Below are 25,169 nucleotides of genomic sequence, written 5' to 3' on the forward strand. Positions count from 1 at the left end.
CAGCTGTCTTATAAGGTTGTGCGTTAGTTTGCTAGGACTGCCATAACACAGACTGGGTGGCTTCGACAACAGAACTTTATTTTCTCACAGTTCTGGAGGGTGGAAGTCTGAGATCAAGGTGTCAGCAGGGTTGGTTTCTTCTGAGGCCTCTCTCCTTGGCTCGTGGACGGCTGCCTTCTCACTGTGTTCTCATATGGTCTTTCCTCTGCATGTGCGTGCCTGGTGTCTCTGTGTCCTAATTTCCTCTTTTTATAAGGACATCAGTCATATTGGATTAGGGCCCACCCTAATGACTCCATTTTAACTTAATTACCTCTTTGAAGGCCTTATCTCATAATGCATTCTGAGGTACTGGGGGTTAGGGCTTCAACATATAAATTTGAAGAGGACACAGTTGAATCTGTAGCAGGCTGTTAGAGGAGTAAATGTGCTAATATAGAATACCTGGCCCAGGTAGCAGGTGCTACCTAAGTGTTGTTTACCATTATTATTATTTAACTATAGCAAGTCAATAATACATAACCAATAAAAACGTAAAAAAAACTTTTTATTTCAAAGTCATTATAGATTTAAAGGAAGTTGCAAGAAATGTACAGGGAGGTTCTATGTACCCCTCCTCCGCCAAGGTGGGCATCTTGTGTCAGTATAGTACAGTATTAAAATCAGGAATTTAGGGGCCGGCCCGGTGGCGCAAGCGGTTGGGTGCGCGCGCTCCGCTGCGGCGGCCCGGGTTTCGCCGGTTCGGATCCCGGGTGCTCACCAACGCACCGCTTGTCAAGCCATGCTGTGGCGGCGTCCCATATAAAGTAGAGGAAGATGGGCACGGATGTTAGCCCAGGGCCAGTCTTCCTCAGCAAAAAAGAGGAGGATTGGCATTGGATGTTAGCTCAGGTCTGGTCCTCCTCACAAAAAAAAAAAAAAAAAAAATCAGGAATTTAACATTGGTAAAATCCACAGAACTCATTCAGATTTCATGTTATACACACACCATTTGTGTGTGTGTGTGCGCGCACATATGTGTATGTACACATTTATCACTCGTGCAGCTGCTTGTAACCACTAGCACAATCAAGAGGCAGAACTGCTCCATCACCACAAGATTCTCTCCTGCTCCTCCTTTGTAGCCACCCCTAGCCCCTCTCCCTTGGAACCTTAACTCCTGACAACCACTAATCTGTTTGCCATCTCTAGAAATTCATTATTTCAAGAAATATATATATGTGTGTATATATGTATAAAATAGTATCATACACTGTACGACCTTTTGAGATTAGCTTTTTTCACTTGGCATAATTTCCTTGAAGTCCATCCAAGTTGTTGCATCTATAAATACTTCATTCCTTTTTATTGCTGAGGAGTATTCCATGGTATGGGTATTTTTTTATTTAACCATTTGCCCAATGAAGGACATTTGGATTGTTTCCAGTGTTTGGCTATTATGAATAAAGCCACCATGAACATTTGTGTACAGGTTTTTGCATGAACGTTATTTCTCTGCAACGTATGTCCAATAGTACAATTGCGGGGTCATATGATAAATGTTAAGTGCATTTTTAGTTTTAAAAGAAACTGCCAAAATTTTCTAAATTGGCTGTACCTTTTTACCTTCTCACTAGCAATGTATGAATGATTCAGTTTTTCTATGTACTTGCCAGCATTTAGTGTTGTTACTGTTTTTTATTTTAACATTCTGATAGGTGTGTAATGAAATCTTACTGGGGTTTGAATTTGTATTTCCCTGATGGCTAATGATGAACATCTTTTCTCATGCTTATTAGCCATCTTTATAGCTTCTTCAGTGAAATGTCTGTTCATGTCTTTTGCCAGTTTTCTTTCTTTTTTTTTTTTTTTTTGTGAGGAAGATCAGCCCTGAGCTAACATCCATGCCAATCCTCCTCTTTTTTTGCTGAGGAAGACCCGCTCTGAGCTAACATCTATTGCCAATCCTCCTCCTTTTTTTTTTTTTCCCCCAAAGCCCCAGGAGATAGTTGCATGTCAGAGCTGCACATCCTTCTAGTTGCTGTATGTGGTACATGGCCTCAGCATGGCTGGAGAAACGGTGCGTTGGTGCGTGCCTGGGATCCGAACCCGGGCCGCCAGCAGCGGAGAGCGCGCACCCAACCGCTAAGCCACGGGGCCGGCCTGCCAGTTTTCTAATTGGATAAAAAAAAAAAAACAACTTGAGTTTTGAGTTCTTTATATAGTCTAATTTCAAGTCTTTTGTCAGATATGTGGTTTGCAAATATTTTCTTCCAGTATGTGATGTGTCTCTTCATTCCTATTTACAGGGTCTTTTGCCAAGTAAAAGTTTTTAATTTTGATGAGGTTCCATTTGTTAATTTTTCCTTTTATTGGGGACCGGCCCTGTGGCCTAGTAGTTAAGTTTGGTGCACTCTGCTTCAGAGGCCTGGGTTTGGTTCCCAGGCGCTTGTCAGAGGCCACCATGACCCACGTACAAAATAGAGGAAGATTGGCACCGATGTTAGCTCAGGGTGAATCTTCCTCAGCAAAAAAAAAAAAGTGAAAAATAGATTATAAATGGCACTAGATTGCTCTTCAAATAAAGTTTCTTTATAAGAAAAATTTTCCTTTCATTGATCAAGCTTTTGGTGTCAAGTCTAAGACCTCTTCACCTAGTCTCGGGTTGTGAAGGTTTTCTCCTTTTTTTTTCCCTAAAAGTTTTATGGTTTTATGTTTTACATTTAAGTTCTTGATTTGGTTTGAATTAATTTTTTAAATAAGGTATGAGATTTAAGTCGAGGTCATAGTTAAGACATGAATGTCTTAATTGCTTTAGCACCCTTTGTTGAAAAGCCTGTTGAATTGCTTTTGTACCTTTGTCAGAAATCAGTTGGGCCTATTTATGTGGGTCTGTTTTTATGAGTGAGAATTAAATGTGTTAATACAGAATGTGCAGCCCATAGAAGTGCTACTTAAGTGTTGGCTATCATTATTATTACAATAGCAAATAAATAAGTAATAACTTTTGAAAAAGCATTTGGATAAACTCAATAGCCCTCCCGACTTTCTAATTTAAAAAACAACGATTAATACTGTTTTTAAAAAAATACACAACATAAAATTTACCATCTTAACCATTTTTAAAGTGTACGTTCAGTAGTGTTAAGTACATTGACATTGTTGTGCATCCAATCTCCAGAACTCTTTTCATCTTCCAAAACTGAACTTCTGTACTTATGAAACAACTCCCCATTCCTCCCTCCTCCCAGTCCCTGGGAACCACCATTCTACTTTCTGTGTCTGTAAATTTGACTAATCTAAATATCTCATAAAAGTGGAATCATACGGTATTTGCCTTTTTTTTTTTTTTTGAGGCAGATTGCCCCTGAACTGACATCTGCCAATCCTCCTCTTTTTTTTTTTTTTTTTTTTTTTGCTGAGGAAGACTGGCCCTGGGCTAACATCCATGCGCATCTTCCTCCACTTTATATGGGACACTGCCACAGCATGGCTTGCCAAGCGGTGCGTCGGTGCGCACCCGGGATCTGAACTGGCAAACCCCGGGCCAGCGCAGCAGAGTGCACACACTTAACCACTTGCACCACTGGGCCAGCCCCCGGCATTTGCCTTTTTGTCACTGACTTATTTCACTTAGCACAACGTTGTCAAGGTTCATCCATTTTGTAGCATGTGTCAGAATTGCCTTCCTTTTTTTATAAAGGATCTTACAATTTTTAGTTCCTTCAGTAAATTTTATTTTATTTTAATTAATTAATTTTTTTGCTGAGAAAGATTAGCCCTGAGCTAACATCTGCTGCTGGTCTTCCTCTACTTTATATGTGGGTCGCTGCCAAAGCGTGGCTGACAAGTGGTGTAGGTCTGTTCCTGGGATCTGAACCCGCGAGCCTGAGCTGCCAAAGCGAATGTGCCGAACTTAATCACTACGCCATGGGGCCCAGCCCCTGCCTTCCTTTTTAAGGCTGAGTAATAGTCCATTGTGTGGATACACTACATTTTGTTTATCCATTCATATGTTGATGGACGCTTGGGTTGCTGCCACCTTTGACTATTATGAATAATGCTGCTGTGAACATGAGTGTGCCAATATCTTTGAGACCCTGCTTTCAATTCTTTTGGATATATACCCAAAACTGGAATTGCTATATAATATGGTTATTCTATTTTTAATTTTTCAAGGAACCACATACTGTTTTACATAGTGGCTGCACCATTTTACATTCCAACCAACAGTACACAATGGTTCCAACTTCTTCACATTCTTGCCAGCATTTATTTTCTGTTTTTTTGGATAGTAGTGATCCTAATGGGTGTGAGGTGGTATGGAATCTCATGATTTCGATTTGCATTTTCCTTATGATTAGTGACTTTGCATCTTTTTATGTACTTGTTGGCCATTTATAAATCTTCTTTGGCAAAGTATCCAAGTTCTTTGTCCATTTTTTAATCGGATTGTTTGCTTTGGTTTTGTTGATTTATAGGAATTGTTTTATATATTGTGGATAGTAACCTCTTATTATGATATATGATTTGCAAATATTTTTTCCCATTCCGTGGATTGCCTTTTCACTTTGTTGATTGTGTCCTTTGATGCACAGAGGTTTTTAATTTTGATGTAGTCCACTTTATCTATTTTTTGTTTTATTGCCTGTGCTTTTGGTGTCATCCAATTTGAGTTAATTTTTGTATATGGTTTAAGGTAAGGGTCCAACTTCATTTTTTTGCATGTGGGTATCAGTTTTCCCAGCACCGTTTGTTGAAAAGAGTGTCCTTTCCTCATTGAATGGTCTTGGCTCCCTTGTGGAAAATCATTTTATGTCAAGTTGTTATGTGGTATACCTTAAGCTTATACAATGTCAATTGTGTCTCAGTAAAACTGAAAAAAAATCAGCAAAGAGAAAAATTGAAAAAGGAAGAATCATTTTTACCATTTACACGAGAGTTTATTTCTGGGCTCTCTGTTCTATTCCATTTGTCTGTATGTCTGTCTTTATGCCAGTGCCGTACTGTTTTGGTTACTGTAGCTTTCTTTGTATTAAGTTTTGAAATCAGGAAGTGGGAGACCTCCAACTTGGTTGTTGTTTTACAAGATTGTTTTTAGGTATTTGAGGTCTTAATACAGTTTTTTGTTTTGTTTGTTTTTTTTGGTTCTTTTTTGTTTTTGTTTTTGTGAGGAGGACTAGCCCTGAGCTAACATCTAATGCCAATCTTCCCCTTTTTTCTTGAGGAAGATTGGCCCTGGGCTAACATCCGTGCCCATCCTCCTCTGCTTTATATGGGACACCGCCACAGCATGGGCTAGCAAGCGGTGCGTTGGTGCGTGCCCGGGAGCAGAACCTGTGAACCTCTCGGCCGCCGCAGCGGAGCGTGCGCACTTAACTGTTGCGCCACCGGGCTGGGCCCTTAATACAGTTTTTAATGGTAAAGTGCTAGAGGAGTTACCTTGGAAAAAAAAAGAACAAACAGTATTCTTTATGATGATTACTTATGTTGTTTTACTCAACGCAGTAAAATGTGAAATGAGATATAAATTATGGAAAGGAAGATATAAACTTATTATTTATAAATGCTGTGATTTTATATCTAGACGACTAAATTAAAAGGAACAAACTGAGAGATGATTAGAAAGAATAACAATTCAGTAAAGTGACTGACTAAATGAAATACATGAAAATTACATAATTCCTGAATGTCGGCAGTATTGGAAAAATTGAATCCTGGTTAGTATAACTTCAATATATGAAGATGTCACAGTGTTGAATGGACGTTAAACCCTAATGGCCCATAAACTTTTATGCCTTGGGGTTTAATTTACCCCTGGAGATAGTAATTGAGGCCAAAGGCCTGAACTGGAACTATATAAAGCTGAGAGTTGGGAAGGAGCAAGCTTGTCTATGAACTAGGACTAGTAAAACTGCACAGCAGTCCAGGACACAGGACAGAAGTGAGCCACTTAATTTCGGATTGTCGCTGTTAAAAGTCACCTGCAAGAAATAGAAACTCCAACCTTGTGTGGAAGTCCTGGGCAGGAAAACTAATGTGTAAACGTGTTTGGAACCGACGAATATTATAGGGCACTGGAGAAGCAACCATTAAACTGCCCTTGGGACTGCTCCTTAACCCCTGAAGTGTGGAGGACTCTCCCAAAGCTGAATATGAACTCCTAGAAAACTTACAAAGCACCTTAGTAAAAAGGTGCAGCAAATGGGAAAATTTACAGTTGAGGAACTGATAATAGACCAGTTTGTAAAAGGACTTGTCTAGTATATAGTCCATATTCAATTTCTCTGTTTGTCCCGATAATGTCCTTTATAGTTATCTGGTTTTGCTTTGTGTCAATATCCAGGGTCAAATCAAGGATCATACATTGAATTTAGTTATGCCTTTTCATCCTCCTTTAATTTAGTTCACTTTTTTCCTGCCTTTTTTGTTTATTTGTTTTTAATGAGAGTAACATTTTGGAAAGATACTCAGTTTGCCTCAAAGCCTTTGGTTAGCTCTCTTGCTAGACAGCAAGTTATTTTAGGATAGAGAATGTATGTCATTTATCCCTGCTTAATTAAATTTAATCTAATGATTTTACAATAATGTGGGATGCTGTGCTTCAGAAAAGGACAGAGAAAGGGAAGATTAAATAATTCTTAATTTTTTTCTTTTGGTTAGACACATGTACCCAAGGAACCACAGGGATCCTTGTGCCTCTTGCATTGATATTTCAAACACTACAATGTACACCACTGTTATATACATTTTACAGTTTATTTCCTTATTAGTAATTGCCAATAAAAAATACGTTCTTCTGTTCTCTGTTGTCTGTATTCATCACACTTGCCATTTCCTTTTGAAAGTGAGGGATATTTGGTGGGTAATGTGGATAATTAAAATATAGTATCTGGTTTTATTATTATCCAAGGGAAAAATGCTTCATAATGGTTACAATAAAGATAATTTATGAACAGAATATTTTTAAAATTTGGGCATAGAAATTTTCAATTTAAATTATTGTAGAATTCATATACAAATAAAGCGCTTTTCTTTAAAACATCATGGAACTCTGTATCATTATAGGAATAAGTCTTGTTGATTTATGTCACTGGGAGTACATGATTTGATTTTATTTCTTCTCCCTAGTTTCACTTTATTATTTTTCTTTGCAACTTCACAAGTATCTCACTATGAAGCACTTTGGTTTACTGTGTTAATTGCAGTTTAAAAATAGTGCTTTAAGGGAGCAGTGAAAAGAATACTTAGTACACCCTAATAGGAATGTAATTATTTCTGAAACTAAGCCTAGTAACTCTTGTTTTTTCTAACAGCTTTATTGAGACATGATTCATATACCATATAATTCACTCATTTGAAATACTTTTAATGTATTCGCAGATACATACAACCACCAACACAGTCAGTTTTAGAATATTTTTATCAGCTCAAAAAGAAACCCCATACTCTTTAGTTACCACTCCCATATCTCCCCACTCCCACTCTAAGCAACTACTGATTTACTTTCTGTCTGTCTTAGATTTCCCTGTTCTGGATTTTTATATGAATGGAATCATTTGATATGTGGTCTATTGTGATTGGCTTCTTTTATTTAGCAAAATGTTTTCAAAGTTCATCTATATTGTAGCATGTATCAATCCTTGAATCCTTTTTATGGCCATTTAATATTCCATTGTATGGATAGATCACATTTTGTTTATCCATTTATCAGTTGACGAACAGTTGGGTTGTTTCCACCTTTTGACTTTTGTGAATAATGCTGCTGTAAACATTTGTGTCCAAGTTTTTATTTGTATATGTTTTCATTTCAAGGGGTAGCATTCTGGGTCATATAGTAACTGTGTTTAATTGTTTGAGGAACTGCCTGTTTTTGAAAGCAGCTGCACCGTTTTACATTCCCACCAGCAGTGTATGGGGGTTCCAGTTTCTCCACATTCTTGCCAGTGCTTGTTGTCTTTTTGATTCTAGCCATCCTAGTAGGTCTGAAGCAGTTATCTCATTGTAGTTTTGATTTGTATTTCCCTGTTGGCTAATGATGTTGAGCTTCTTTTCATGTGCTTATCGGCCATTTGTGTATCATCTTTGGAGAAATATCTATTCAGATCTTTTGCCCATTTTTAAATTGGGAGATCTGTCTTTTTTATTGAGGTCATAATCATTTATAACATTGTGTAATTTCAGTTGTACATTATTATTTGTCTGTCATCATATATATGTGCCCCTTTACCTCTTATGCCCACTCCCATCCCTCTTCCCCTCTGGTAACAACTAATCTGTTTTTGTCCATGTGTTCATCTTCCACATATCAGTGAAATCTTATGGTGTTTGTCTTTCTCTGTCTGGCTTATTTTGCTTAACATAATACCTTCAAGGTCCATGTTGTTGCAAATGGGACAATTTTGTTTGTTTTATGGCTGAGTAGTATTCCATTATATAAGTATACCACATCTTCTTTATCCATTCATCAGTCAGTGGGCACTTGGGTTGCTTCCATGTCTTGGCTGTTGTGAATAATGCTGCAATGAACACAGGGGTGCGTAAGTCCCTTTGAGTTGTTGATTTCAAGTTCTTTGGATAAATACCCAGTAGTGGGATAGCTGGGTCGTATAGTACTTCTAGTTTTAATTTTTTGAGAAATCTCCATACTGTTTTCCATTGTGGCTGCACCAGTTTGCATTCCCGCGAGCAGTGTATGAGGGTTCCCTTTTCTCCACATCCTCTTCAAGACTTGTTATTTCTTGTCTTGTTTATTATAGCCGTTCTGATGGGTGTGAGGTGGTATCTTAGTGTAGTTTTCATTTGCATTTCCCTAATGATTAGTGATGTTGAACATCTTTTCATGTGCCTGTTGGCCATCTGTATATCTTCTTTGGAAAAATGTCTGTTCATATTCTCTGCCCATTTTTTGATTAGGTTGTTTTGTTTTTTTGTTGTTGAGTTATGTGAGTTCTTTATATGTTTTGGAAATTAACCCCTTGTCAGATATATGATTAGCAACTATTTTCTCCGGTTGGTGGGTTGTCTTTTGGTTTTGTTCCTGGTTTCCTTTACCCTGCAGAAGCTCTTTAATCTGATGAAGTCCCATTTGTTTATTTTTTCTTTTGTATCCCTTGCCCGAATAGACATGGTATTCGAAAAGATCCTTCTGAGACTGATTTCAAAGAGTGTGCCTATATTTTCTTCTAGGAGTTTTATGGTTTCACGTCTTAACCTCCAAGTCTTTGATCGATTTGGAGTTAATTTTTATGTATGGCAAAAGGTAATGGCGTGCTTTCATTCTTTTGCGTGTGGCTGTTCAGTTTTCCCAGCACCATTTATTGAAGAGACTTTCTTTTCTCCATTGTATATTCTTAGCTCCTTTGTCAAAGATTAGCTGTCCGTAGATGTGTGGTTTTGTTTCTGGGCTTTCAGTTCTGTTCCATTGATCTGCGTGTCTGTGTTTTTACTAGTACCATGCTGTTTTAATCACTATAGCTTTGTAGTATATTTTGAAGTCAGGGATTGTGATGTCTCCAGCTTTGTTTGTTTCCTCAGGATTGCTTTAGCTATTCAGGGTCTTTCGTTGCCCCATATAAATTTTAGAATTCTTTGTTCTGTTTCCGTGAAGAACGTCGTTGGGATTCTGATTGGGATTGGATTGAATCTGTAGATTGCTTTACGTAGTATGAACATTTTAACTATTCTTCCAATTTCTGTGCATGGAATATCTTTTCATTTCTTTATGTCATCATTGATTTCTTTCAGTAATGTCTTATAGATTTCATTGTATAGGTCTTTCACCTCCTTGGTTAAATTTATTCCTAGATACTTTATTCTTTTTGTTGTGGTTGTAAATGGGATTGTATTCTTGACTTCTCTTTCTGTTACATTATTCGAGTGTAGAAATGCAACTGATTTTTGTAAGTTGATTTTGTACCCTGCAACTTTCCTGTAGTTGATTATTTCTAATAGTATTCTGATACATTCTTTAGGGTTTTCTATATATAAAATCATGTCGTTCGCAAACAGCTAGAGTTTCACTTCTTCATTGCCGATTTGGATACCATTTATTTCTTTTTCTTGCCTAATTACTCTGGCCAAGACCTCCAGTACTATGGTGAATAAGAGTGGACACCTTTGTCTTGTTCCTGCTCTCTGAGGGATGGCATTCAGTTTTTCCCCATTGAGTATGTTGGTGGCTGTGGGTTTGTCATATATGGCCTCTATTATGTTGAGGTACTTTCCTTCTATACCAGTTTCATTGAAAGTTTTTTTTTTTTTTTTTGTGAGGAAGATCAGCCCTGAGCTAACATCTGCCAATCCTCCTCTTTTTTTGCTGAGGAAGACTGGCCCTGGGCTAACATCCGTGCCCACCTTCCTCCACTTTATATGGGACGCCGCCACAGCATGGCCTGGCAAGCGGTGCATTGGTGCGTGCCCGGGATCCGAACCTGCAAACCCTGGGCCGCCACAGCAGTGCGCACGCACTTAACCGCTTGCGCCACTGGGCCGGCCCCGAGAGATTTTATCATAAATGGACATTGGATCTTGTCAAATGCTTTCTCTGTGTCTATCGAGATGATTTTATTAATGTGGTGTATCACATTGATTGATTTGTGGATGTTGACCCATCCCTGCATCCTTGGTATAAATCCCACTAGATCATGGTGTATGATCCTTTTGATGTATTGCTATATTTGGTTTGCCAATATTTTGTTGAGGATTTCTGCATCTGTGTTCATCAGCGATATTAGCCTGTAATTTTCCTTCTTTGTGTTGTCCTTGTCTGGCTTTGGTATCAGGGTGATGTTGGCCTTGTAAAATGTGTTAGGAAGTGTTCTGTCTTCTTCAGTTTTCGAGTAGTTTGAGAAGGATAGGTATTAAATCTTCTTTGAATATTTAGTAGGATTCTCTAGAGAAGCCCTGTGGTCCTGGACTTTTATTTTTTGGGAGATTTTTTTTTTTTTGTGAGGAGGACTAACCCTGAGCTAACATCCAATGCCAGTTCTCCCCTTTTTTCTTGAGGAAGACTGGCCCTGAGCTAACATCCGTGCCCGTCTTCCTCTACTTTATATGGGATGCCGCCACAGCACAGCTTACCAAGCAGTGCGTCGGTGCACGCCTGGGATCTGAACCTGCGAACCTCGGGCTGGCAAAGCAGAGCACGCGCACTTAACCACTTGCGCCACTGGGCCAGCCCTGTATTTTTTGTGAGATTTTTGATTGCTATTTCAATCTCTTAACTTGTGATTGGTCTGTTCAGATTCTCTGTTTCTTCTTCATTCAGTTTTGGGATGTTGTATGAGTCTACGAATTTTTCCATTTCTTCTAGATTGTCCAATTTGTTGGCATATAGTTTTTCATAGTATTCTCTTAGAATCCTTTGTATTTCTGTGGTATCTGTTGTAATTTCTCCTCTTTCATTTCTAATTTTATTTATTTGAGCCTTCTCTCTTTTTTTCTTAGTGAGTCTGCCTAAGGGTTTGTCAATTTTATCTTCTTGAAGAACTGGCTCTTAGTTTTACTGATCTTTTCTACTGTTTTTTTGGTTTCAGTTTCATTTATTTCTGCTTGAATTTTTGTTATTTCTCTCCTGCTGACTTTGGGCTTTGTTTGTTCTTTTTCTAGTTCTGTTAGGTGTAATTTAAGATTGCTTATTTGAGGTTTTTCTTCCTTGTTATGGTGGGCCTGTATTGCTATGAATTTCCCTCTTATAACTGCTTTTGCTGCATCCCATATGAATTGGTATGGTGTATTTTCATTTTCATTTGTCTCCAGATATTTTTTGCTTTCTCCTTTAATTTCTTCAATGATCCATTGGTTGTTCAGTAGCATGTTGTTTAGTCTCCACATATTTGTCACTTTCTCAGCTTTTATCTTGTGGTTGATTTCTGTTTTCATAGCATTATGATTGGAAAAGATGCTTGATATGAGTTCAATCTTCTTAAATTTATTGAGGCATGCCATGTCTCCCAGCACATGATCTATCTTTGAAAATGTTCCATTCTGCTGTTTTTGGATGGAGTGTTCTGTATCTATCTATTAAGTTCATCTGGTCTAGTTTTTTGTTTAATTCCACTATTTCCTTGTTGACTTTCTATCTGGATGATCTATCCATTTATGTAAGTGGGGTGTCAAGATCCGCTACTATTATTGTGTTGCTATTAATACTTCCTTTTAAGTCTGTTAATAGTTGTTTTATGTACTTTGGTGCTCCTGTGTTAGATGCATATATGTTCGTAAGTGTTATGTCCTCTTGATGGAATGTCTCTTTTATCATTATATACTGCCCCTCTTTGTCTCTCATTGCCTTTTTTATCTTGAAGTCTGCTTTGTCTGATATAAGTATGGCAACACCTGCTTTCTTTTGTTTGCCGTTAGCTTAAAGTATTGTCTTCCATCCCTTCACTCTGAGCCTGTGTTTGTCTTTAGAGCTGAGATTTGTTTCCTGGAGGCAGCATATTGTTGGGTCTTGTTTTTTAATCCATCCAGCCACTCTGTCTTTTTTTTTTTTTTTTGTGAGGAGATCAGCCCTGAGCTAACATCGGCCAATCCTCCTCTTTTTTTGCTGAGGAAGACGGCCCTGGGCTAACATCGGTGCCTATCTTCCTCCACTTTATATGGGACGCCGCCACAGCATGGCTTACCAAGCAGTGCGTCGGTGCGCGCCCGGGATCGGAACCAGCGAACCCCGGGCCGCCGCAGCGGAGCGCGCGCACTTAACCGCTTGCGCCACCGGGCCGGCCCCACTCTGTCTTTTGATTGAAGAATTCAATCCATTTACATTTAGAGTGATTATTGATATATGAGGGCTTTATGCTGCCCTTTTGTCACTCGTTTTCCAGTTGTTTTGTATTTCCCTTGTTTCTTGTCTTGTGTATTTTGGACTGCCAGTTCAGTTTGGTGGTTCTCTATGATGGTTTTCTCAGTATTTATCATTTGTGTCTGTTCTGTTTTTTTTGTTTAGAGATTACCATGAGGTTTGTATAAAAGATGAGCTAGTCCATTTTCTGATCGCCTTTTATTTCCTTAGTCTAAGCAGTTTCTATCCCTTTCCTCTTGCCCGTCTAATTTATTGTTGTCACAACTTATTCTGTTTTGTGTTGTGACTTTGTGGTTAAAATGTAGTGATTATATTTATTTTTGATGTTTCCCTTCCCTTTATCTTTAATGTTATAGTTAAGTGTGAATTCCCTCACCTTTTGTTTATCTGGGAAAGTTTTTATATCTCTGTCATATCTGAAGGATATTTTCACTGGATGGAGTATTCTTGGCTGAAAGTTTCTGTCTTTTAGAATTTTGTATATATCATTCCACTCTCTCCTAGACTGTAAGGTTTCTGCTGAGAAATCTGCTGAAAGCCTGATAGGCGTTCCTTTGTAGGTTATTTTCTTTTGCCTTGCTGCCCTTAATATTTTTTGTTTGTCATTGATTTTTGTCAGATTTACTAATATATGCCTTGGAGAAAGTCTTTATACATTGATGTAATTAGGCGTTCTATTAGCTTCTTTTAGTTGTAATTCCAGTTCTTTCCCCAGGTTCGGGAAGTTCTCAGCTGTTATTTCTTTGAGCAAACTTTGTGCTCCTTTCTCCCTCTCTTCTCCCTCTGGAATACCTATAATCCTTATGTTGTATTTCCTAATTGAGTCGGATGTTTCTTGGAGAACTTCTTCATTTCTTTTTAGTCTTAGTTCTCTCTCCTCCTCCATCTGAATCATTTCTATGTTTCTGTCCTCTAAATTGCTAATTCTGTCCTCCATAATATCAGCTCTGTTATTCAAGGACTACAGATTTTTCTTTCTCTCATTCATTGTGTTTTTCATCTCCGACATTTCTGATTGGTTTTTCTTTATAGTTTCTTCTTCTTCTTTTTTTTTTGTGAGGAAGATCGGCCCTGAGCTAACATCTGTCAATCCTCCTCTTTTTGCTGAGGAAGACCAGCCCCGTGCCAACATCCATGCCCATCTTCCTCCACTTTATATGGGACACCACCACAGCACGGCCTGCCAAGCGGTGCGTCGGTGCACGCCCGGGATCCGAACCGGTGAACCCCAGGCCGCCGCAGCAGAGTGCGCGCACGCAACAGCTTGCGCCACCGGGCCGGCCCCTCTTTATAGTTTCAATCTCTTCTGTGAAGAATTCTCTGTGTTCATTTATTTTATTCTTGATTTCATTGAACCGTCTTTCTGAATTTTTTTGTAACTCATTGAGTTTTTTTTATGATAGCTATTTTGAATTCTCTGTCATTTAGCTTGTAAGTTTCTGTGCTTTCAGGATTGATTCTGGGTGCTTGTCATTTTTCTTCTGGTCTGGAGTGTTAATATACCTCTTCATACTATTTGATGGGGTGGATTTTTTCACATAAATGGAAGTATCTGGTCGCAGATTCCACCTACCGCCACTGTGAGGATGCGCCAGCACTCTGGTGGGGGTCCCTTGCTCTGGCCGACCTGTGGAACTGGTGTTTCAGGTGGGGGGAGGGTTGCTTTCTTTCACGTGTGATCCTGGGGGCGCGCCCACTTTGCCCTCTTGGGCTGCTCGGCTTCGTGAATACACCCCCGCGATTGCTTTGCCTCCTTGATGTGGAGCTTTCCCATGGGCTGTGAGGGAACTCGGAGAGCAGAGGTGTTCCTCTGGAGGACTGCTCCCTCCACCCTCTCCTCTCAGGGCCGTGCATGGTCCTGCGCCCTAGGTCGTTGCAGTTGAGGGAGGAAGAGGATATCTCCTTACCACCTTCCACTGCCTCCTGGAGGGTCCAGCACCTCCACCTTCAGACATATGGCTGTGTGGGTCTCTCAGATGTTTGTTGTGTTGTGTGAATGTCCTCTGTTGGTGTATGAATGTACTTTTCATTGCGTCCTAGTGGGGAGAGTCTAAGGGAAGAGCTCACTCCACTATGATTCTGATGTCATTCTATTTGTCTTTTTATTATTGTAAGAGTTCTTTATACAGAATCAAATCCCTTATCAGATACGTGATTTGCAAATATCTTCTCCGATTTTGTGGGTTGTCTTTTTACTTTGTTGGTAGTGTTTCTTTGAACACAAAAGTTTTTAATTTTGAAAAAGTCCAATTTATCTTTTTTTTCTTCTTCGGTTGCACTTTTGGTTTCATATCTAAGAATCCTTTGCACAATCCAAGGTCGTGAAGATTTACCTCTGTGTTTTCTTCTAAGAGTTTTATAGTTTTAGCCATTACATTTAAGTCCATGAACCATTTTGAGTCTATTTTTGTATATGGTATGAGGTAGAGGTCCAGCTTTTTTGCATGTAGTTATCCAGTTGTCCCAGCACCATTTGTTAAAAAATACTGTTCTTTCCCCTGTTGAATGGTCTTGGCACCTTTGTCAATAATCATTTGACTGTAGATTATGGATTTATGTTTGGACTCTCAATTCCATTCCATTGATCTCTCTTTATGCCAATACTACACTGTCTTGCTTACTTTGCTTTGTAGTAAGTTTTGAAGTCAGGGTCTGGGTCCTCCTACTTTGTTCTTTTTCAAGATTGTTTTGCCTATTCTGATCCCTTGTAATTCCGTATGAATTTTAGAGTCAGCTTGTCAGTTTCTACAAAGAAGTCACCTGGGATTCTGATAGGGATTCCATTGAATCTATAGAACAGCTAGGAGAGTATTGCCGTCTTAACAATAAGTCTTCTGATCCATAAACATGGGATGTTTTTCCATTTATTTAGATCTTTGATTTCTTGCAACATTTTTTGGTAGTTTTCAGAGTATTTAAGTTTTGCACTTCTTTTGTTTATCCCTAAGTATTTTATTCTTTTTGATGGTAATGTGAATGGAATTGTGTTCTTAATTTCATTTTCAGATTGTTCATTAGAAAATATAGAAATAAATTTTTTTTTTATATTGATCTTGTATCCTGCAACGTTGCCGAACTCATTTATTAGTTCTAATACTATTTTAGTGGATCCCTTGGGATTTTATATATCCATGATCATGTCATCTGTGAATTGGGATAGTTTTACTTCTTTCTTTCCTATCTCAGTGCCTTGTATTTCTTCTTCTTGCGTAATTGCCTGGCTAGAACCTCCAGTACAATGTTGAACAGATGTGGTGAGAACCGACATCATATCTTGTTCCAGATCTTAGAGGAAAGCATCCAGTCTTTCACCATTAAGTATGATGTTAGCTGTAATTTTTTTTGTAGGTGCTCTTTATCAGGTTGAGAAAGTGTCTTTTTTGTTTATCTGGGAAAGTCTTCCATGTTCATTTTTGAAAGAACACTTTGCTCGGTATAGGATTATTCCGCTGCCTTCTGTCCTCCATTGTTTTTGCACATGAGTCAGCTGTTAATCTTATTGGAATTCCCTTGTAAGTCATATTTCTGCTTTCAAGATTTATCCTTGTCTTTGCCTTTGAGCATTTTTCCTATGATGTGTCTGTTTGTTTGTCTCTTTGTATTTTTCCTCCTTGAAGTTCGTTAAGCTTCCTGGATGTGAAAGTTATTGTTTTTCAATAAATTTGAGAAATTTTCAGCCATTATTTATTTGAATATTTCTTCTGCTCTTTTCTTCCTCTCCTCTCCTCTTAGTACCCCAGTTATGTACTTGGTAATGTACTTAACAGTTTCCCAGTTTTGTCTGAAGCTCTGTTCGTTTTTCTTCTGTTTTCTCTTTTTTTTTTTCAGCTTGCATAATCACTGTTGATCTATCTTCAAATTTGCTAATTATTTCTTCTACCAGTTCATTTCTACTCTTGAGCCTCTCTAACGCATTTTTTATTTCAGTTATTGTAGTTTTTAACTCCAGAATTCTCATTTTTTTAATATATATAATTTCTCTGTCTCTATTGATATTTTCTATTTGATGCAATGTTGTCATACGTACTTTACTTCTTTAATTATAGTTTCCTTTGGTTCTGTGAACATATTTATAATGGATGTTTTGAAATATTTTTCGGTTAAATCCAAGATCTAGTCTCTCACAGGCAATTTCTTTTGCCTCCTTTTTTCCCCCTGCGGTATGTGGATCATGCTTTCCTGTTTCCTGGGAACCTCATGATTTTTTGTTGGAAACTGTCATTTTAGATGATATATTGTAATAACTCTGGGTACTGATTTCTCATCCCATCCCTTGGGGCTTGTTATTTTTATTTGCTTGTGTATTTGTTTAGTGACTGGCTGAATCATTTTAGTGAAGTCTTTTCTACCATCCCATCCCCTCAGTGTTAAGCCTCTGATGGTGTTCCTCAAGAAGGCACAGCTTTAGCTATGCCTAAAGTCATCCTGATATGACTGGCACTGGTAGGGCTCTCTTTCCCTGACCAACCCAGCTTTTAAACTCCACTAATTGCCCAGATTGCTCTGTTGTTTTCAACAATGCCCTGAGGCATAAATTCCTCTACAAACTAACCCAATCCAATTGGGGCTCCTTGGAAGGAAGAGTTTCTGAGGTCAATGTTTGCTATTTCTTCTGGAGGACTTCTCTCAGATATATTATTCCCTGTTTCTCTCCTGAAAACTGTGTGGCTTATAGTCTAGGCTATATCTTCATTACATGCAGAAATCTCTTTCCAGTAGCCTTTTACCATAACCTCCACTGTTTTTGAGAACACCCTTAGACTTAATCTTGTCTACACACTGTTGGGAATGAAGCCAGATCCTTTGGGAAGAGATTTGGTACTGTGTGTTCCTGCTTTTACCCCTAGGCAAAATACCTGAGCCAGGGTTCTGGAGCTGGGGTTGGGGACAATGGTGAGCTTTTCTGTGAGTGACATTCTGGCTCTAGGTGCTGAGTGGTGGGGGTGGGGCGCATGCAGCAGCTTGTCTGTCCTAGGTGGAGCCAACCATCTCATGAGCTAGGAGAAAGGCTGTTGGGGCCCCAGTATTCTCAGTGTACCATGCCTAAGGTAGAGCCTCTGTTCCATGGATGGGGGTTGGGCAGAAGGGAGCACCCTGCCTTTGATGTATTTGCCTGGGACTTAGCCTCAGCACCAGGGAGCTGAGGACAGGATGAGAAACCTGAAGTCCTGCTGCTCCTGGGAAGAAACCCCTTGGATTGAGAGCTGAGGAAGAGGGAGCCCTGTATTCTTGGCTGCAGCAGTCTAAAATCTTGTTGAGGTGGGAGGGGGAGAGAGGGAGTGGTCTTGGTTCAAATACCACAAACTTTTACCTTTCAGACTGAATTTTCATAGATTTAACTGAATAATTATTTCTTCATTTGCTATATGCCCTTAGGGACCCTTTCTAGAGGCTTTGAATCGTTGTTTTTTAAAGTAATTCTTATCAGTTTCACTGAGGAGCAGGCCAGCAGAGCTCCTCATGCTGTTAGGCCAGAAGTCAGTCTCTCATAACTTTGTTTTTTTGAGCTAGCAGTCGTGCCTCCTTAGAGCATGCCTCAGAAAAGCATTTCTTTCATTATGGTCCCTGACCACCTTTCGTAGGGAACCCTTAACATACTCCTCAGCATCTCAACTTTCAGATACTGCCTGTATGATACAAGAGGCTGAGAGAACTGATTTCCCCTGCTTATTTTCCTTAAAGAATGAATTCACTACATGTGGAAGTACTCTAGAAGGGAAAATCTACACGAGTACAGAGTTTGTAAAGGAAATGAAAATAACAGTAGCTAGAGAATTTTAACATGAGGGCACTGTACTGTAGTTGATTGAGTTCTTTTCAAGTTGGCTTGGAGGTGTTATAGTTAACTCGGCGTCTTTGAGCTGACTTAGACATCAAAGTCAGGCTTCTTCCTCAGTTTTGCTGTCATCTTTTATTAATTTCTTTTTTTTTTTTCTTTCCAGGGGCCACTCAATAGTGAGTCTTCCAACCAGAGCTTGTGCAGCGTGGGGTCCTTGAGTGATAAAGAAGTAGAGGTAAGAAGCCACATCTATTGCAAGACTTTTCCTATTCCCACACTTTCAGTCTGGGTTAAAAGAGCACTGCATAACTCCCGGGGCACTGCTAGGGTCTGTGTGAATGGCTCGCATTTGAGTTGTGTACTCTTTGTGTCTGTACAGCTGTGATGTGGCCCTGATGGGTTTTTATTAGTATAATCGTGTATGGGTGTTTTCTTTCTTTTCTTTTTTTGAAAATTTTGGTTTAGTCGCCATCAATAAAGGGCAGAAAGTTGCAGTTGTAACTGAATTAACTTAAGTGCCCTTGAATTTTCACATTTGTTAGTACAGTCATGTGCCACATTGGTCTTGCAACAGACCACGTGTACAACAGTGGTCCCATAAGATTAGTACCATAAAGCCTAGATGTGTGTACTAGGCTGTACCACCGAGGTTTGTGTAAGTACACTCTATGATGTTTGCACAACAACCAAATCGCCTAAGGACGCATTTCTCACAATGTGTCCCCATCGTTAAGCAACGCAGGACTGTACTTCAATAGCATGGGTCAGTGTAGCCTGGCCCCCAATTTTTTTTTTAAGGCAAATAACCTAGCTATTTGGATCCGGCTCCAAATCTGCAGCTGCCTACTTTGCACTTAGTTAAAACTTTCAATAAATTAGAGCCACTTGATTGATTATGCAGATCTTTGCTTTTTAGAAAACAGGGATTGGATTTAAGCTCTTTTAAAGTAGAAATATTGTAACAGCTGCTGTCTGAGAGCCTACTGTATGCTAGATATTTGTACTACGTTTGTTATTTATAAAATATCTTATTTAAGCTTTGTAGCAACCTGATTTACAGATGAGTAAATCGAAGCTCTGAATTTTAAGAAGTTTGCCAAAAATTATATAGACGGTTTGGTTCCAGAATCTGTACACTTTCCATGACGCTGCTTTAAGAGCAGGACATTGATTTAGGACTTGTCTGCGCCAGTGAAATCTCCTTATAAATTTGATATTTTATCATACTCTCTGATTTTCATAATGTGAAAAATTTAGCAAAATGCTGATTGTGATGTATATGGTATTTCACAGACTCCTGAGAAAAAACAGAATGACCAGCGAAACCGGAAAAGAAAAGCTGAACCGTATGAAACTAGTCAAGGTAGTAGTAATTTCACACCAATAAAAGTACTAAATTCTTATGTACATAGAATTTTCAAACTCAAACTAAATAATTAGTGTGTATACAGAGATTCCTAACAAAGGAGATTTGTATACCTTAAGGGAATATCAGGCTGTTTATTATAGACTTGTGATTTGATATACGCTTGACAAAACAGTGTCATTTCTTTGGGGACTCTTGTTTTCCCTGTTGTAAGTTAACGATCTCGCCACAGGTTTTTCTTCAGACTAAGCGTGTATTGTACAGATAAGAGGTTACATTGGAGTTTTAATTATATCTTGCCTTAGATCAGTGATTTGTTAATAATTGGTGACTAGAAATGATTTCATTTACATGGCTGTCTTTTCCACCTGCTCTTCTTCCATGTCAATTATTTAGTTGAACGTTGGCGCCCAGTGGAATAAATCTGTAAATATGATTGCTATAATGTCAAACATCTTTATATAATTGAAGAATAAATGGTTTGGTTTGTCTCCCCTCCTCCCCCATTCCAAGAAATGGAAGTCGCAGGGTTTTTTTTGCATTTTTCTTATTTTTTTGATCTATAAAATCATTTTTTTACTTTTGGGGGAAAATTGTCCCAAAGTGACAAGGCACATAAAGTTTTTTGTGGACTAGAATAAACCCTTTAGTTCGGATGAGTTTGTTTTGAATTCTTTGTTCTCTTAGTTGGGGGCGTGGATTATAGATTAGTTTTATTTTGATCCACAGTTGTGGCATCAGTTTTCTTTGTGTATTTATAAAAGAAAGATTAGTGAATCTTAAAGGAAAGCAAGCTGTGAAAAAGCCTTCCTTTTACTGCTTATTCAATCTTTTATTATGTGGAGGAAACTGTCTCTGTTCTTAGGATACAGGTATTTTGGCTCGTTTGTTAAAAGTAAAGCTGACACTTGAGTTGATAACGTATGCAGTTATTGAATACATAGTACATTTTAGTGAATGATGGTTTACATGTGTTATTGGAAAAATTATACTTACTTTGGTTTCATTTTCAGGGAAAGGCACTCCTAGGGGACATAAAATTAGTGATTACTTTGAGGTAAGTTAAATTTTTGGAAAAAAAAATCTACAGAGATTATTTAAAACGTAAATTCTTGCGTTCATTTAAGGCTTTAGAGAGCATTGTTTCGCCTTTACTATGCTTTCCTCCCCTTCCTTCCCATCTTCATCAATCTAATGCTGCCCCATCTCTCTCTTCAAGAGGAAACTGCTGCTGACTTCCTCAATTTAAATTTGTTTATGATGTGTCTTGTCTGTGATGATATAAAAATTCACAAATGAGGTGATTTTTCTCTTGGCCAGACTAGGTTTCGTCTTACAAAGATTGAAGTTGAGTGACTTGGACTCTTCTTTTGTCCTCTTCCCTTTAGTCCAGTGGAACATATAGTGAGCTCACTGACCTCTTATTAGTGATTACTAGAGAAGACACTAACATCCACTGTACCACTGTATTCCTGCTTCACGTATTTTGAGACAAGAAGGGAAAATACTCTTATGTTTTCAAAACCATGTATACCTTCAGCTTTCTAGCCATGTTTTCTTTATATCTGGTACATTTCTCCTGGAGCTCCTTCTTAAAAATCTTGTTGAAAAGATAGAAAAGTTTGGCTTACATGGCATTTTCTCTCTAGAATAAGATGTATTGACTTAACGTGGCCATAGATAATTAAGACCTGTTTGTGTGTTAATCTTTTACTCTCCTTATCTGAAACATCGTACTGTTTTGAATTATTCATGTCCATTTCTCCCTGTTGGCCAGTTTGCTGGGGGAAGCGGGCCAGGAACCAGCCCTGGCAGAAGTGTTCCACCAGTTGCACGATCCTCACCGCAACATTCCTTATCCAATCCCTTACCGGTAAGCATTCACCTGGAGAAATTTGACACCTGTTGTAGGAGACAAGAAGCCCAGGAACACTCAAGCAATTTCTCTTTCATTCATTACCTACGGGGAATGAGGCATTAAGGAGAAAAGTTCATATTATTACCTATGGATCACTTATTTAAATTCAAATCTATATCAGCAAATTAACGTTTTACAAGAGCTAACTATTCTCTCAGTATAATAAATTGCCTGTAAGCCTACAGCTCAGTGTTCTGTCAAGGAAGTGATTTCCAATCCAAACTAGGTTTTTATCCTTGCCAAACTTATATGTTCCTATAACTAAATTCTTTTTTTTTTTTTTTAAAGTTTGATGAACTCCTGGCATTTGATTTATTTTCAAGGCTTACTCAGTTATATAGTAGAGAAGGTAATACTACACAAATTTGAGATAGGTTTGTTTCCTTCCTATAAGTAAGATGTCAGAGTCTTAAAAACATTATAGCTAAGTTAGTGATTCTCAACCGGGGGTAGTTTTGCCCCTTAGGGAGCATTTGACAGTGTTGGAGTCATTTTTGGTCACAGCTAGGAGGTGAGGGGATGGTGCCATTGGCATCTAGTGGACAGAGGCCAGGGATGCTGGTAAATATCCTACAGTGCACACAGGATAGACGCCCCCCCCATAACAAAGAACATGTGGTCCAGAATGTCACTAGTGCCGAGATTGAGAATCCCTGAGCTAGCTAATGTAGGATTTCGTGTTAATTTGCTTGAGTGCCTTTTGATAATTTATTGATACCTACAAGACCTCTGTGCTCAAGAGTCTGTTATGTCTCCTGATGCCTCAGGTATTGCTGTAGGATCTTGGAGGACAAAGGGTCTCCCTAAGATCAGGAGTTTTCTTCCTAGGTCTCTGTTTAGGAAAGTTGTTTTTCTCTGCCTCAGCAGAGTTGGTTAATATTGCTTTTTTCCTAAGTGATTTAGTCTTCTGTATTGTTAAAGTATTTTAAAATGCATATCTTCCCCTCTACTATCTCGTAAAAACGTGCGTTCATTAGGGTGGTTTTAATTATTAAAGCCCTTACGAAAATGTATTCAACTTGAAAATTTTTCCTATTATTTTGTCATCCTTGTCATATTTTAAAATGTTAGAAATGTTTGATGTATAAGATCTGTTTGGTTAGGTTGAGGTTTGTTAGATAATTGTTAGGGAAGCCTGTGTCTTTATTTTTCTTAAGTTTTAAAAATGTTAGATAAGATTGCACAGTTACCTATTTGGGACAAATATGTTTTGTAAAATTTTGGTGTCTATTACTCTTTTCTTCCTGAAATAGATTTTTTTTTTCATTTGGGTTTTAATAGTGTGACCACTCATCTGTCATTTGTCAATTTAGTTCAAGTCTTACGTGAAGACAAAAGAGATGAACTCCATGATCTGTAGACAGGGACCGGCCTTGTGGCATAGCGGTTAAGTGCACGTGCTCCACTGCTAGCAGCCTGAGTTCGGATCCCGGGCGCGCACGATGCACTGCTTGTCAGGCCGTGCTGTGGCAGCGTCCCATATAAAGTGGAGGAAGATAGGCACAGATGTTAGCCCAGGGCCAGTCTTCCTAAGCAAAAAAAAAAAAAAAAAAAGAGGATTGGCATGGATGTTAGCTCAGGGCTGATCTTCCTCACACACAGACAAAAAAGATCTATAGACGTTTCTGCCAGCTATATGAATGCTGGCTGGGCCTCATCATCATTATACAAATCTAAGTATATATTAAATGTTCAAATAGGAACCAAACCTTAATTTCCCTTTTCCGTTGCACTGAGAAGCCCTTTATCCTCCCAATTTTGATTCGGTGCTTCATTGTTAAAATCACTGATTTGTGTATACCCCTCAATTCCCTTTTTTCATTCTCTCTCCATCATACTTGCCTGACAAAACCCAGCCCTGGTTAAATCTAATTCCTCACCTTTTCCTTGTCTGCCTCTAAGCCTCTCAGTGTGGTTGGAAGAAAACACACTTGCTGACTGATCTCACTTTAAGTTCATGAGCACTGACCTCATGTGCACTTGTAGCTGCTTGCCAGTCCTACTTTATTTCCCTAGTTAGTTTCCTTTCCTAGATGAATATTTATACGAATATTTCATATTTTTGTCATTTCCTGCAAGCCTCCAGCAACACTTCCTTCCCCTGTACTATCTCAACTGATGGCTTTGCTTTTTTTATTTTACTGAGAAAATAGGAGCAGTCAGAAGAGAACTTTCACATGCTCCTACACCAAATGTACCAAGCTACTTGCATCAGTATCCATATCTGCCTATTAGGATGACCGAACATGCCAGCCCTTCACTTGGGCCCTGGTCTCCCTGATAATTACGTATCCAACTCTCTACTTGACATTTCCACTTATATATCTAATGGACAGCTTGAAAATGTCCAGAAAGGAACTCTTGCTCCCCCTTCACTATCAAAACAGCAACAACAACAAACTGTTCTTCGTGCAGTCTGCCCTGTCCTGGTAAATGACATTTTACTCCGTCCAATTTTTCAGGTCACAACCTCATGCCCCGTATCTAATCCATCAGTAAATCTTGTTTTTCCTTTAAAATATATTAGAATCTGACCACTTTTCTATTCTTCTTGTTTTCTGCATTAACCTCCAAAGTGGTCTCCCCATTTCTGCCCATGTCTCATGTATTCTCCATATACTTATTCTTAATATAGTAGCTAGAGTGATTTCTGTTAAAAAGTTAAGACAGGTCCTCACACTCTTCTGCTCAGAAGTGTCCAGTGAACAGCTAGTCCAGATTGCTCTAGGCTTACACGGCCTAGAAGCTCCTACTTGATCTGTGCTCCGCCCCACTCACCTGACTCTGACGTCTCCAACTGTTTCCTCTCTCCCTCATGCCACTGCAGCCATGCTGGCCTTCTTGAAGTTCCTTGAACACTGCAAAGCACTCTTTTTTTTTTATATATATGTATATATTTTCAACTTTTTATTTATTTATTTATTTATTTTTTCCCCAAAGCCCCAGCAGATGATTGTATGTCACAGCCGCACATCCTCCCAGTTGATGTATGTGGGACGCGGCTCCAGCATGGCCAGAGAAGCGGTGCATCGGTGCACGCCCGGGATCCGAACCCGGGCTGCCAGTAGTAGAGCGCACACCCAACCGCCAAGCCACAGGGCCGGCCCTACAAAGCACTCTTTTGCTTCAGGGCCTTTGTGCTTGCTATTCCCTCTTCCAGGAACAGCATGATTAGCAATCTCTTCATCAGGTTATTGCTCAAAAATGACCTTATCATAGAGTCTCCCCTGGTCAACTTTAAAATAGCAGTGCCTCATACCTTGTCATTCTGTCCCTAATTCTACTTTATTTTAATTTTTAGTTACTACTATCTGACATATAT

General features: G+C 38.8%; 1 protein-coding gene across 4 annotated transcripts in view; it reads left to right on the forward strand.

Moving 5' to 3' along the window:
- Positions 1-25,169, forward strand: part of TLK2 (tousled like kinase 2) — a 130,722-nt gene that overhangs the window by 29,907 nt on the left and 75,646 nt on the right. For 3 of the 4 annotated variants that reach the window (XM_058561295.1, XM_058561296.1, XM_058561297.1), the window contains 4 exons: positions 18,727-18,798; positions 19,857-19,926; positions 20,943-20,986; positions 21,707-21,802. In XM_058561295.1, the coding sequence (XP_058417278.1) occupies positions 18,727-18,798; positions 19,857-19,926; positions 20,943-20,986; positions 21,707-21,802 (282 nt within the window). The remainder of the gene's footprint in view (positions 1-18,726; positions 18,799-19,856; positions 19,927-20,942; positions 20,987-21,706; positions 21,803-25,169) is intronic. The other variant, XM_058561294.1, reaches the window with a different exon arrangement.

This window comes from Diceros bicornis, chromosome 18 (assembly GCF_020826845.1).
Source record: "Diceros bicornis minor isolate mBicDic1 chromosome 18, mDicBic1.mat.cur, whole genome shotgun sequence".
Lineage (NCBI taxonomy): Eukaryota > Metazoa > Chordata > Mammalia > Perissodactyla > Rhinocerotidae > Diceros > Diceros bicornis.